The sequence below is a fragment of the Aplidium turbinatum genome, chromosome 6 (assembly GCF_918807975.1).
Source record: "Aplidium turbinatum chromosome 6, kaAplTurb1.1, whole genome shotgun sequence".
Taxonomy (NCBI): Eukaryota; Metazoa; Chordata; class Ascidiacea; order Aplousobranchia; family Polyclinidae; genus Aplidium; species Aplidium turbinatum.
In genome coordinates this window covers 8,955,249-8,970,783 of record NC_137477.1, presented here as the reverse complement: position 1 = coordinate 8,970,783, position 15,535 = coordinate 8,955,249, and the positions used below count along the sequence as shown (strand labels likewise).

At 34.1% G+C, this 15,535-nt stretch overlaps 2 protein-coding genes across 3 annotated transcripts; one reads left to right on the top strand and one right to left on the bottom strand.

The window, feature by feature from the left end:
* Positions 1 to 698: 698 nt before the first annotated feature.
* Positions 699 to 7,949, bottom strand: LOC145772627 (transmembrane protein 220-like). Of its 2 annotated transcripts, none has more exons than XM_082584493.1 (6): positions 7,807 to 7,949; positions 3,932 to 3,961; positions 2,576 to 2,636; positions 2,152 to 2,284; positions 1,756 to 1,815; positions 699 to 1,364 (listed from the first exon to the last, which is right to left on the bottom strand). In XM_082584493.1, the coding sequence occupies exons 1-6, from the start codon at positions 7,882 to 7,884 to the stop codon at positions 1,223 to 1,225; spliced, it is 504 nt and encodes a 167-aa protein (XP_082440619.1). In that variant the 5' UTR covers positions 7,885 to 7,949; the 3' UTR covers positions 699 to 1,222. The 2 variants fall into 2 exon arrangements, with proteins under 2 accessions (XP_082440619.1, XP_082440620.1); XM_082584494.1 differs by having other exon boundaries at positions 3,932 to 3,971; positions 7,807 to 7,939.
* A 2,780-nt stretch (positions 7,950 to 10,729) lies between these two features.
* On the top strand, positions 10,730 to 15,535 carry LOC145772744 (androgen-induced gene 1 protein-like). Its single transcript, XM_082584621.1, has one exon. It carries the CDS (start codon positions 10,836 to 10,838, stop codon positions 11,517 to 11,519), a length of 684 nt encoding a protein of 227 aa, XP_082440747.1. The 5' UTR covers positions 10,730 to 10,835; the 3' UTR covers positions 11,520 to 15,535.

Genomic DNA, 15,535 nt, shown 5'->3' with positions numbered 1-15,535 from the left:
TCTTTCTCATCTTCAGTAAACACGTGGCCCCACTTTTACAACACACTAGCTGCCACAACATGATAATTGTATTAAGTGCTTTTGCTTTCATGGCCCTCTTACTTAAAAAGATTCCCGACCCCTGGCCTAGCGCAAACTTCCATTTTGCGCATCATGGGCCTCCACAACTTACACGCTGAGATGGACAGGATGCTACATCTGCAATAAAGAATTGGGAAATTTGGTGCATTTTGAAATTTTGCCAGCAAAAAAGTCGATCCTGCTCAAATCGCTGGCAAAAACCACCTATTGTTGCAAAGTCGGAAGTTCCTTGAAATGTATTTTGCAATAAATATTGAACTAGTCATGCCCGCGACTTGTACTGATTTTTTAATTTTGGCCCGGGGTGCATTTGAGTTTGACACCCCTGCACTACATCGTTGCGTGATCATTTCGTTTGATTCTACCAAGTACCTTTTTAATCTCACATTTGAAAGCACACATTTGCAGTGACAGCGGCAAACACTCGATCTCATCGACAAGATCTGTAAGTGCGTACAAACGAAATCGACGATATCAAGACATTGTGGTTCAGCGGATTGGTAATTGGATTGGGAACAATTACATCTTCCACCAAACAATAAATGAAAAAGCAGAGTAGACTTCAGGCTTGTTGGTTCGCAAGTTTGTTTCATCTTAAACAACGGAACAAATTAAAATTTAAGGAGAGAGAAACCTTTTATTTCGTCTGTTGCAAGAATAGTAGGCTATACAGTATACATACAATACAAATATAAACAATAAATAAAGATAAACAAACAAACAAATGCGTATAAAATAGTACCATAACAATCTAGATTTCACAACAGATAAGAAGCAGCGAAAGGCTATATTAGTCATCGAGTCAGCTGCTAAGGAAAACGTTTTAAAATCAATACAATGAAAGCCGGTACGAAGAGTTTTCTTTAAACTTTTATTATAACAATACATCAGTTCAAGATTGGAAAATAAAACTACGATTAACGCAGCATGACAAAACGTGAAAAAATGAAACAAATGCAAAAAAATTAAATTAATGATCAATACAAAAGATGCCTCTTGATGCAAAATCAGGGGACATTGTCTGCATACATAGAGTTGCTGGGGTTGTTATTCTTTGCCTCTTGTCATACACGCCACTGATTCAAGTTGGGGTGAACGCAAGCAAGAGATGCAGAAAGTAGGTTTCGCTAGTTTCTAACTGTCAGGTGTCTGGATAGAGGGTAGATTGGCAGTGCGCCGGCCATAACGTTCGGAAAGATTCGTTAAAATAAACGTACATCCATAGCCCGGCTGGAAAGGAAATTACAACGGCAGCCACGGCGAAGGTAGTTCTCGTAAAAATTCTATCAAAATAAAATTATATTACTATAAATAGAAAAATTCTCAAAAAATTTGCTTAAACGTGAAAAATGTAACATTTAAAACACTGTCCATGTCAATCAATCTAGGCATTTTAGGACAAAAACATATAATGTAAAAATAAACTTGTGTAATAGGCAAAAATTATAACTTTTTAATCTATGGAATATTTTACTTTCACATAGATTAAAAGTTTTCATCGGTTGGAAGCCAATATTGTACAATGTACAATTGTACATACGATTCTCTTAACAACGCAATATATAGAAAAAAGTATCAATAGAGGATTAAATAAAAAAATATCTGTGTTGATATTGTTCAGATGATAATGGCTTTTTTGTAACTACAAAATAAAATGTGTAATTCCCATTGTACCTGGCAGGACCCTGCATCACTGCAGTCCAAAGTGCAACAAGTAGGACCCCAGCAAACTCTCTGTTGACACAAAAAGTTTTTGTTAATACATGATCTTGAAACGTTACGCAATAATGTAGGACTTCACCTTCCAAAAAATGAATGAAGTTTTGATACTGCAACACAGCAATATAAATGCTTCAAAAGTGAACTGTTCAAAATTTAACCAAACTAAACTACGACACTAATTCAATAGAAAAAACATAATGATAATGAAAGTTAGGGCATCTTGAAAAGTTAGTTGGGCATACTGCTAATCTACTTCTAATTGGAGTTATTTTGAACATGATATAGTAAAATTAGAGCACCCTTTAAAATCAATAAACGATTAAATCTTGATCACTGGGTAATAGGTACCTTCCAGGTTCCTCATGTATAATCCAAGATGAGAAGTTGTGCTCGAAATCATATTTTGTTGCCAGAATGCATGCAGCAAAGGAACAATAAATAATAATGAGAACTTTGTTCACAAGTTTCATAAGAGAAAGTTCTGCAAAATAAGTTATATGTGCTATATAATTAAAAACCATTGATCTAGATTTTGAATCTATTAAAAATATGATTATTTGTCTTATCTTTATAGGATTATTGCGGAACTAGATTTTAAGATTATACCAAAACTGTAAAATACCATGACAGACCAAACAAAATTAAGAACAAATTGCTAGAGCTGTGCATGAAAGAAGTTTCACACACAAAAAAAGCTAAAGTCCTTTGTACCATTATATATGATTATGAAACCACATCAAAAATAATATTGAGGATATAAAAATAATCTTACCAGTAAGATTAGGCTTTAAAGCTGTTGTAAATGCAATGAGAACTGGAACTAAGTAAATGATCTGAAACAAAATATCATTTATACAGACAAAATAAAAATTGCCATCAATTATACTAATTGTGCAACCGAAAAGATATAAATATATTTACAACAAAAACTACACGGAAAAGTTCTGCTGCCAAAGGTGTAATGATTGATAAACTCTATTATGAATAATTTTGTGCTTGATATAATTGCTATATAACATGAAACCTTAGTTTTCCATGTCCAAATTCGATGTAGATATTTTCGGCTGCTGCTGCATTTAGCACTGTATAATTAGCAATTGCTGCATTTTACCTCTAAAGAATACAATATTATACATCTACCAATTTAAAACTTATAAAGCATTACAAAAATGCTTATATTAAAGCATTTCCGGAGAACTAACCTTAGTATTCAATAATTCAACCATGGCCACCTGGAGATGCGGCCTGATTTGTCACATTTCGCAGATTTTAATTGCAGCTACCACTAGTGTTTGACTGATATTTTCTGAGATTTTTTATCTTTTGCTGTCTCCTTATGATATAAAAGCTTTTTGTTGCCTTGGGGAAGCAGTAGCAAATGAGAAAAAATAAGTTGAAAAACACTGAATCAGACTGTTATTGAAAAATTAACAGTCTGACTAAAATCTTCAAAATCAAATTTTCTTTGTTTTTCAACATCTGATGATGTTGAAACCTATTGTGTCATCTGGGGAAAACAGTAACAAAAGCGTAAAAATATAATTTTTAGAAAAATTTATTTAAACATTTGCCCAAACTTAGCAAAATCTGGAAATTTCTGCAAAATGTGACAAATCAGGCCGTATTTTTAGGTAGCCATGATTCAACTTTTAAAACTTCATAAAAAAATTTGTCAAACCAATTGAATTAAAATCAGTTGTCAGATTTAACAAATTAACTTTCTCAAATAACAAACTAATATTCACATCGAAAAATTTTGCAAGTCTGTGTCGAATCCAAACAAAAGAATGCAGCAAGTTTTATAATTGAGACACACACACAATTAAGATGCATGATTCTTGCACAAGAGCACAAGACACAGCCATTTGCTCTGTAGAAGTTTCAAACCAGCATCTTTGTTATATAGCATGCCTCTGAATGTGAATGGAAAGTGACCAAGACACTAACCAAATCAATATTTTTTAGGAACTTTCACCCAGATTTAAATGATGTAAAAGTGCATCCAAACAAAGTCCATGAAAACGCGAGTGAAAAAAATCAAAGTTCTAAACTTTTCCACATAAGTGGGGCAATGCTCAAGAAAAACGCATATATTTTTAAAAATATTTTAAGCATAAAGTGTACTCACAATCCACAGCTCGGGGTCAGGATCATTCGTCTGAAAAAAACTAACATATATCATATCATACATGATTTGATTGATTATTATTGCACTTCAATCAGGGATATCTAGAGAAGGGGATACGAAGACTTTTATTACGTGTGACAATAGAAGGGCTTCTATTTATCTTAAATAATCTCTGTTTATAGTAAAATGACAATTGGCACATATATTAATTTAATGAACTTTGTTATGACAACCTGCATTGCATTATTACAACCAGGTATGGATATTCAATGAATGCTCATAATCACTTGTTACAGTAGGGTGTAACACTCCGACCAACTTACTTGTTGGCTAGTTATTGTGGTTTGCGAAATGACCTAACTTGATCAATGGAAAAAAAATTTTGGAAAAAAAATATTGTTTAAGCAGGCCACGCTCCCCGTTTTTGTCGCAAAATTCCCATTACCCCCCAATTAGCTATATCTCGTATCCTGGTGGAGATAAAGAGCTGCTTTTGCCACCAAAAGATGCAGAATACCAAAGTTTCTATCCGACTTATGAACATGCTATAGCCCTAAAACCTTTACTTCTTTCTATAATTGAGAAAAACTGTTTTAAGAGTAAAATCTGTCATTTTTGAAACAAAATGCTTGTATTTCAGATCTTGGCTTGCACGATTGTCATTCAGTCATTAAACATAACCTTTAAATCAAACTTGTAAGCTGTATAATATAAGAACAGTGATGTTTTATTCAATAATGAGGCATGAAACAATCAACACAAAACTATACACAATACATGCTAGACAAAGTACATTGTCCTGTTAATTTCTCATTGCGAATAGTATGCATTGTTAATGTAACTCTTTGTCTTTATGTCAACATCACTTGTGTCACGGATCTTTTTGCTATTAATTGTTTCCTTCACGTGGCCTATCAATCGCTCACAAGAAGTATTGTTGTTTCGAAACACTTCCCAATCATCCTTACTCCCTGCTGTCAGACATGGTGAAAATGCAGAAGTTGCATCCATAAATGCCACCAGCGGACGGTTTGACCACAACAGAGCTTTGGTGTCAGCTTTTTTTGCTGTTGAAATCCTAGATACATCAATGTTGGCATGCAGTGCTCCCAGCGCAGCTGTCTTTGGGTTCAGCTATTTCTCACTGTGGTCAATGGAGCATTTCTTTGCTGGCTCAGAAGCATTACATGCTTTCATGAAGCTCCTCTTTTTTGTTGAAGTTGATGATGTTGAAGCAATTTCCTCTTCACTGCCACTCATACACTCAATTCACTAGATGATGACTTGGGCATTTCCTCTTCAGAAGATGTCTCTAATTCATTATTATATTGTTACTAGTAAGATCAAACTCATCACTAGCATGTTTATGGCAAGTTCTGTCTTGCATTTGCTTCAAATTTTTGCGACTGACAGCCACATCAACACCACCAATCACCATGTTACGTTCTGAGTGCTGATCTAAAAGAAATTTTAGCTCTTTTGAATGAACTCTTGAAGACATTGGACAAGAGCAAATAACCTTTGTTCTCCAATGGTCTGTGCAGTGTGCAGGGGATATCTTTTTCATTGATGGTACTGTCAAATGCAAACTTGCCTTTACACGAGCAAATGTCAAATAGCTCATTATATACATTATATTTCAAAACTGGCAATTTTTTGCAAGTAGCTTGGAGATGCGAGTCTCTTCCTTGGTTGTGCCTTCAAACTAGAAATAAGATTTAAACTGCTTTTGATCTTTTCTTTAATTCTTTGAGATGTTAACAAGACACTTCCTAAGTTTGGGAAAACCCAAGTTTGGCAAATGTCTTCTACAGGACTTGCAACATCAGAGACAGTAGGCTTAAAATTGGGACCTTTTCCAAGTTTCAACTCATGCTGCCTCCGAAAATATCCTAATTACATGATGTAGTGTTGGCAAACAGCATAATTTTGTAACTTTTGCATTACTGATACATTGCTCAGAATACTCTGACGTGACATTTATTGTGTAATAGCTTTTTATTATAACCTCTAACCTGTAAATAAAGGATATAGCCTACATTTAAGTAATGTTGAAAGAGCTTTTATCACAGACATATTGCTGAGTATATTTTGATGTGATATTTAAAACCAGCAGTTTTAAAACCTGATGTAATTACTTAATCAGCTTAAAAGCATTATTTTGGTGACCTGAGGAAAATTCATTATTCGACTTCTTACATCTATGTAATCAATTTTGAGATAAACATCATAAAATTTTGTATACCAGTGCACAGTGCTGTATAATTGGTGAAGGAAACTTGTAAAATTATACTGATTCAATTCTGTGAAAAAGTTTGAGAACAACAAACTGTCTTCTGTTCAATGACTGTACTAGTTACACAGATGTGAGTTTGAATAAAGACTATCTGTAATGGCTTAATGACATTCGTCTGAGCCATGATCTGAAAAACAAGCATTTGGTTACGAAAGATGCAATTTTACTGTCAAAAACAGTTATTCTCAATTATAGAAAAAACTAAAGGGTTTAGGGCTATGGTACATTCATAAGTTGGATATAAACTTTCATATTCTGCATCTTTTGGTGGCAAAATTAGCTCTCTACCTTCATCGCGGGATGAGATATAGCAAATAGTGGGGTTATTGGGGTTTTGCCACAAAAATGGGGAGCGTGGCCTGCTTAAACGATTTTTTTTTTCAAAAATGTTTTCCCCCTTGATCAAGTTAGGTCATTTTGCAAACCACAATAACTAGCCAGCAACAATTTGTAAAAAAAGTGTGTAAAGTGTTACACCCTAATGTTACAGCTACCGCAAAATGACTTTGGACTTTTCTAAATTTTCAAGAAAAACTAACATTTTGTATACACTATACAATGAAACCTTTCAATAAAAACAATCGACCATTCTTAATATTTTGTCAATATTAAAATCTTCTGATGTAAAACGCACAGCTACAAACTGGCATAAATTTTGCTGTACGCCAAAAGATCCGAAGTCATTTTGCGGTAGCTGTAATTCAACTACCTGTATACTTGCTTTACACTTAGCCAACTGCAAAGGTTTTGTCAAAAAAACAGCTAACTGGTAACCTTTCAACTGTCTTTTCAAACAAGTATTCTTTAGATATGTTCTACATAACTCTTGCAAACTGTCTGGTGTAACCAGCTGCACTGTACCAGCTGGTGTGTACCAGCTGCACTACAAAACTTTCTGCAATTTAAAAAAAAACGCATGTTTAACGCGGTACCAACTACCGCCCTTCTAGTGTCATGAGAATCAGCAATCGCTCTGAGCCTTCGTATCCCCTTCTTTAGATATCCCTGACTTCAATAAGAGGATCAGACTATTTAAATGCAGATTGCAAAGTCTTTATCGTGGAAAATAAATTGCTGAGAATTTGAGATGAGAATATCAATTTGAGAATATCAATTGTTGTTTGAGACTCAGATCAAATGTATTCAAGCAATTGCACATTTTGGTTGGTAACAATGGTACTGGCAGGCTACAATTGTTACCGTAAAATCCGAAAAAAAAAAAAAAATTGAAAAATCTATGTACATTGAATTTTGTGGAGACATTATTCCCACAAGAAGTCTTCTAGCTCCACCTTTAGAACAGATTGGACATAAGGTTTAACAAGAAACAAGTGAGGCTTGGCTTCACTCTCCAGCCTGCATAATGGGCAGGGCAAGGAGGAACGAACTGAAGACTGTGTCACTCTTAAGCGTCTTATTTATAAAGCACCAAATGAAATATATTGTGAAGCAGCAATGAAACAAAGTTACTCTGGCCTGGCTTTTAATCATAACCCTTGAATATTGAACATAACAAGTTTCATACAAAAGAATCAACATTTATTCAACAATGATGAGATACTTCTGAAAATTCCTTTACCTGAACATATGCTGCCAAACTGAAGAATAAAGAAGCTATCATGTGCATAAAACGATATACCAGTGTTGATGAAAACATTGAGGAAGCCGAAGCTAGTGGGGTAGAAATTAAAGCAACAGTAAGACACTTCAGCGAGATGGAACCAAACCCAACAGCAAAATCGAGATCGGCAATCGGCATTCAGCAATCAATAATAACAACAAAACAAGGTTGCCAGGTCGAAGTAGAAAAAAGTGTGCCAAATAATTCATAAAATATTATCAACCAATCAGTAGTTTATTTGTCAGAAACAAGAAAATATTACATGTTTGAAATATGCAAGTTATATACACAATGCAAAGTCCCGATAGTGACAGGAAGATAACCAGATGACCATGCGGTCTACTGGTAAATTGCCTACAAAAATGACGATTAGGTCGTGAGGTCGTTAAAAAAAGAGTTACAAAAAAGCACAACGATAGTTCAAAAAAAAGCAAGCCAAATTGCTTAAAAGTACCGTAGTGGGGAGCGTTAATTTCGAATTCAAATTTAGCCTTTATGTATGGATACAAGAAAATATTCTGAAAACTGTGGTGATGATTTTTTTAAAATGTAAATCCAATCCTACCTCGCCTCGAAAGTACTTTTCGAAAAAGTTTACAGGTACTTACAACAGGCAAGTCAAGTCAAGTCAAGTCAAGTCAAGTCAATTTATTTTGTTTTAACAGCGCCATATATTAACAAATAATCAGAGTAAAATGTAATTGTCAAAACAATGCATTGTACAACTGTTGGTTAGATTATGGCGCAATCAGGATGGTAGCGAAAGACCATAAGCAGTCATCTAGTCAGCCACCACCCCATCACAGTAAATCTAACTACACATTCATACACACTAGTGTGCAGAGGCAGGCACACTACTTCATTGAATAAAAAGAGTTCGCCACTGAGATTGAAAAACAACTACTGTTGGTTTGAATCTGCATTCTCAGACTGAGTAAGCCGAGGATGAAGATTCAAACCAACGAGCAACGACCAAGAATTGACCAACCACCAATAATTAGTGATTGTGTGCTATAATAGGCTACAGCACTTGCGAAAGTTTTCCTGAAATAACGAGGAAAAACGTGGAAACCACCACCGAATTGCAACAATTTTTATGTGAAGCATACAAAAACAGGGCAATTTGATACTAATAACTGTAGAGAACAAATATTAACAACCTGATAAACAGCTAAACACCAATCACCAGAGTTTAGACGTAATAGCCCAGTTGTGATCTTCAGAATACTTCTAATTCAAACAGAATCTCCATCTACGGTAGTCCATTTAAATGAAAACCACCTGAAGACACCAACAAGAGTAAAACAGGCAGTCAAAGTCTTGAGATGAAGAGTAACTATATTTGATATAGCCTAACTAGCTTTGCTTCGTGTGATTCGCTATCGCAAGTACCCCCTGGACCCCCTTGTCAACGCTAGGGATGGTGGAAGTAGGGGATTGCTCACTCAAAAAGAAGGTGGACAACTGGAGGGTCAAAGTGTTATGAGAAAACTTGGTGCAACTACAGCTTGAGGTCTACCACGATATGTCGAATATCCAGGTGCAGCGTATGTGATCTGGCTGCGTGTGCATAAAATGTGTATTGCCAAAATAAATGTATGAAAATATGTGATATCATGCTTATGTAAGGCTATACTAGTCATAATAATATAGCAATAGATTTCACGCTATGGTGGTAACAGTAGTTAACCTCACACTGGTGTAGCAAGGTTCTGTCGATGTTCTGGCATCCTAAACCTCGCGCAAAATATAGCATTTCATTTGTAAAAAATGAATTTACATAAAAGCAAACAAGACTTTTTGCAGTTCTGTCAATTTTTAAATTTCGCAGTGACCCTCCAGCTGTCCATGTCGCAAGAAAAATCAATGAAGCAAGTCGTTCCGTTATTCCACTGTCCCTAGTCAACGCTATTGAATAGCTAATAACATTCACAATGCAACCGCAGAATAAATGCGGATTATCGCGTGAAACACCTCGTGATAGTCCGAGATGATAGTGTAGCTTAGTTTACATCAAAAGAGTCTCTTCTTATATGCCTGGTGAACAGCTTCATACAATTTTATTCATACAGTAGAATTCGCTTATAGTGACTTTGGCTATAGTGACACTTCGCATATAGTGACACCTGTTGGCTGTTGCAAAGTCCGTTTGCATACGCAACAGTTGAGTACAATTCGGCTATAATGACACTTCGGTTATGGTGACACTTTTTCCGTGGTCCCTTCAGGTGTCACTATAATTCTACTGTAATTGAGTTATCTGCTCCTATGGTATGACATTATTGGTGATAAAAGCCGTGCTTTTTTAAAGTTCAGTGGTGTATGATTGGATTACACAGTGAGTAAATAATAAAACTCAGCTTTGTTGCATGTGCATAATACATAAATTTTATCACTTTGAGCTTGAGATGTTTTAGCTGCGTCGGAAAAAATATGTTTAGGTCAAGAGTTGAATAATTTTTGAACTACAATGTTTTTGTAAAAAAATATTTGTGGCCATCTGGCAACATAAATTCTTACCGCTCTGATGAACATAGCGTTAGCGACAGAGTTGCCAGTTTTGCAGTTTTTCTGCAGAATTGGACTAATTTTGTTTTAGACTAACGGGAAAATTTTGCAGTGGCGGTTATTTTTGTTTGATTTGGTTCCATTTTTGCCTTTTTTATATTGATTATATTTTGTGCAAATTTTTCATTTTTTTGAACTACTATTGTTTTTTTCATCTCTTGTGGTGATTGGGTTTCTTTTTGACTAGTTTTTATCGCATTTTGGTTGGTAATTTCAAATAAAATATGGCAACCTTTTAGCCATTTCTTTCATTATTTCAGTTTTCACTTCAGATTTTGCTGGCCTAAACATTTTTTCTAGTTTGTATTTGTAAACTTCTAGATACAGTTTCTATTTAGCGGTGTACTCTGGAAACTATTGCTTTGAATATTTTACTTTGTAATTTGTATCATATTGTGCAGTCAACCCCAATCCAAACAATGCCAACAGTAGAAATTGGAATTTTTCACATGCTTGCTTTGTTAGAGTCGATTTTTGCACTATATACATTTCACACAAAAATTGAACCATTCTTGGAAGTTAGCTATGGAGGAAATTGGAAATTTTTAACATACATCAACTTGAATTCTCAGTTGATATGCTTCACATTGTGTGTTTTATGTGACATTGCAGAATATCTTAAGTTCATAAATACCTCTGCTAAAATCAAGCAAGTTAAACAATTGTTTTTTGCATCTATTTCCTTACCAATTTGTTTAATTGTTTTTGTTAGTTTTTGGACACTGTACATCATTGATAGAGAGCTAATTTATCCAGAATCTTTTGATTCTTATTTTCCTTGGTGGACAAATCATTTGTTGCATTCTGTCATCATAATAACAGTACTTGAAGTAGCATGTGATGATCGATATCCAAGACGTGGTCTTGGTTTATTTGTTTGTTCATTAACTGGTTTAGGCTATATTGCATGGATTTTTTTTATTTACAGGCAAAGCGGCATTTGGGTTTACCCGGTCTTTGCTAAACTGAAGGGTGTATACCTTGGTATGTTTTTGATGATGGAAGTTGTGTTATTATGGCTCATATATTTTCTAGGGGAAAGCTTGAATAATATGGCGTGTAGAAGGCAATCGGCTAGGAAAGTGACCAAGAAGAAGAATTGATGTTGATATTATGTAGGCTGTACGTTTAAGGAAGTAGCTAAATTTATGGTGCCTTTCGCTATGCTGTATGGTCAAAAAGCTTTGCTTAATGGCAGTGTTGTCAGATAAAAAATTCTTGGCTCTCTAACCAAGACTTCAAAATTTTCCAGATTATAAGTTTTTGAGTTTAATGGCTTTGAAGTTTTGTGTAATAAAAGTGAAATTCCTTACCCCAGCAACACTCTTTGCGAAAGGCATTGAAAATATAGCCTGTTTCCTCTTAATTGTTGTTAAAATTAATGTTAAAATTTGCTTAATTACAAGATGATGTTTATTTCATGCACAAACATATAAAAAAACTTGCATCATACTAAATTACAAAAACCTTCATTCAAGCGTTATATTTGATATTATATTACTTTTGTAATTTAATTGCTTATCCAGTCCTTTAACATTTAAAAAACCTACCTTTTAATTTGTATTCTGGATGGGTACCAGTATAATTATGTAGTGTATTATATATATCACTTTAATGTTTGAAGTCTAATTGTAAATAATTTTTTTTAATTATTGTGTTTTACTTATATATTTTATCGTTAACTTAATAACCAAGTTTTGTGCTTTAATTTTTCTGCATTTAATTGTGAACAATAAACACTGATAAGCTAAATGCATTGAAGCAAAATGACTAAATGTCATATTAGTTTGCCCATCCACTGGTTTTAGAGATCAAATGCACTTGTTGATAGATCACCAATATTCATGACGTTTTCTCCTATTCAACCTCAAGTATATAATATACTTAAACTTATAATGCAACCAAATTTGGAATAATAAACTCATTATATAATGAATAAAGACACATTATTGTCACATGGACTGTCATTTTTCGCATTGAGAGATAAATGTGATGATTGTTTTTCTTGTTAAACTATATTTACTTATTTATTATCCAAATTTATAATCGTTAGGTTTGTTTAAAACCTAACTGTATCAGTACCAGCAGTGGCATAGCCTACTGTGATTATTTAGGCTTGATGTTTTCTTTCTTCAGTGATGTTCAACGACATATTTTCTTCGCATTAGTTTCCACTTATCAAATCCATGGTGAACGTCACCCAGTTGATAAGCTTAATTTCATGCCGTGCTGAATACTGTATGGCTCTGCTTTTTTCTCTCATAAAACATGTGCTGTCAACATTCTGTATGATAGTGATGCAGCACATGACACTGTTAAACATCACCTATGTTGTAGTCAGGCATAGTATATTCAATATTCATAATCACTAGTTGTAACTGGGTATGTTTTTGTGTATGTATAATATAATTGTAAATCAATTTCATGTGCGACAACATTTGTATTGTTTTAATTGCATTTATTGTTGAAGTGACAATATGTGAGCATCTAAATTGACATACCGTACAGTCAGAGATGGGCGTGATCTTGATCTTGAAGATCACTTTTTTTTTGGTGATCTTGATCTTGATCTAAGATCACTTTTTTTTTTGTGATCTTGATCTTGAAGAACAATAAGATCAAGATCACTTTAAAATTGAATTTTACTTCCTAGATAGAGGTATTTTTTTAGAACTCGTACTGTGAAAAGTAGTTAGTGGCAACTACTAACATTAAGCCACTGTTAATATGATATGTGGCCAACAAAAGACGATTTAAAGTCTCCATCTAATCTGGTCAGTGTTGCCATTTCAAAATTGAAAAAGTTTTCTGTGTTGGTCATAATAAAGAAGTCAACTTCCGTGTACTTTATGTTGACGTAGGCTATAATAAAAATGATTTAATGTGAATTTTAAAGAAATGTTTGCTTTTATTGACCCAATTTTAGATGTTTCAAAAGTCTAGAATGGCGGTGTTAAAAAAATCTGGATTCTAGCCGACTTTGGTCATGTAAAGTGGTTTATTGCAACAAATCAACCAGACCAAGACTTGTTTAGGGTCTGAGTATGGAGCGGTTTGTCGAACCGCAAACCTCTGAACTTTTTTGATAGGCTAGCAGACAACAGTATCAAAGTTGCCAGATAGGTAAATGGTGCAATAAACATTGACATAATACAGTGAAAGTTAAAACTACTTAGTAACACGAATAAAAACTCCCACATGAACCAGACAAAAATTTGGTAAAAAATGATGCAGTTCAAAGTTTATTTTTATTTATTTATTATAAATAAAAAGTATAAAACTAATTGCAAATTTTGCGACTTTTTCAGAACTACTGTAATTAACCCCGGCCTTGGGGGTGACGTTGCGATTCTAAGCAAACTACGTCAACAATTGATAGGCCTATAATAGCAACAGTCACTAACTTATTACAATTCTAAGGCCAGCGATCGAGTAGTGAAGAGTAAAAGTTAGCAATACCAACTATATACCTTTACCCAGGTTGCTTATAGTAAGTTAATTATTTTTTGCAACATTATTGATCAAAAACTTCATTTTTTTTTCAAGTACACAAAAGTGATCTTGAAAGTGATCTTGATCTTCAAGATCACGATCTTGATCTTCAAGATCACATAGTTTGGTGATCTTGATCTTCAAGATCACCTATTATTGGTGATCTTGATCTTCAAGATCACCAATACTGGTGATCTTGCCCATCTCTGCGTACAGTATATAATATACATATAAGTATCAAAAATGTTTAGCTGAAGCAATTACTTCAGAATTCAGGTTATTTTTTTCTACATGGCATTATCTCTACTCCTGGTTTGTAGAAACTTCTCAAGCCAATGATCAAGAGCAGAAACTGCAAGTGGAATTCCTGGAATGGCAGTGTGTGAAGTGTGATGATGTCTTGTTCGAACATGTATCCTTGTTAGGGTAGATGTAATTCTGCTGCCGCCAGAGTCTCTATTATTATACACCTGATGAAAAACAGTTGTTGAAGCCACCTGCCATACAAGAGGCACACTTTGATTTGTCAATTCTTAGACTACGGTACTTGGTATAAAATGACTGTTTGTATTCAGAAAATTATATACCACTGTTGCCCAATGTCTATATCTTCACAAAATAAGTTCTACAAGACAACTGATGAAATAAAGAGAACTGCAGATGTTTGAAAAATGCTGTTATAATTTTGACAGCTGCATAGAATGTTAGGGAATTTTCATTTGATCAACTCTGTGGCTTGATGGTTTAAAGAATCAATCATATCATTTTTTGTATTTTCCATCTACTCCCCTTTTCACAAAATACCGTAGTTGGCTTTTGCCCACTGGACAGTTTCATATTTTACAACACCTTTGTGATTTATGATCAAAATTCATGCTAGAATTTATAATTTGTAAGCTTGATGATGTCACTGGTTTAGTCACTTTAGTGCCAGATAGATGTCACGTTTTCAGCTAAGCCATTTGAAACCTAATATTTGTTGAATGCAACAGATGCACAATTGCATATTTTATATGCCACTCTAATTAATTACATTGACATTGTTCAAATAAAATTTTGTTTTTACTATTTGTATTTTGTATGAAAAAACATATTGGTTTATTGATTAATTTGGCACTTAGGTTGTGACTCCTCGTTCATGTGGCCTAAATTGAGTAGGCTATCTTTTCTCTTGACTTGGATTTTGCCAAGGCAAAGTGTGCAGTTGACCAATATGCTACCGTATTGACTTGCTGTTGTTTGCTTCAAGAAATATATGCATATGGTATATACCAGGTAGCACAAAACTTTTCGGGGTTACTTTTTGCTCTAAATTTATATATAAACGTTTGCCCTACTTGATATGGGCTGGCTTATCTGTCACTTCATCATGCTGTTTTTAACTAAATGTGTGAAGCTTCATGTTTGCCTGGTTGTTTTGCTATTTTCATCAGTTACAGTTTTTATATTTGGTTTATCAGTTTTGTAGTACGGTATTTGAAATACACAAAATCAATATGAAAACACAAGTTACATGCTTAGTGTATATTCCAGCCCAATGTTATATCATGTCATTGCTACTGTATTTATTTGAAATTTTGTAATCGTTGTTAAGTATTTTAAAATTTTGAATAATTACATTTGTAAT

Bases quoted from the DNA above. Each gene is read 5' to 3' on its own strand.
- LOC145772627 (XM_082584493.1), bottom strand. From the start codon at position 7,884: ATGTTTTCATCAACACTGGTATATCGTTTTATGCACATGATAGCTTCT. The intron at 3,962-7,806 runs GTAAAGGAATTT...AGTTTTTTTCAG, and splicing joins GTTTGGCAGCATATGTTCAG to ACGAATGATCCTGACCCCGA. The intron at 2,285-2,575 runs GTAAGATTATTT...CTTATTTTGCAG, and splicing joins TTTAAAGCCTAATCTTACTG to AACTTTCTCTTATGAAACTT.
- LOC145772744 (XM_082584621.1), top strand. From the start codon at position 10,836: ATGCCAACAGTAGAAATTGGAATTTTTCACATGCTTGCTTTGTTAGAG.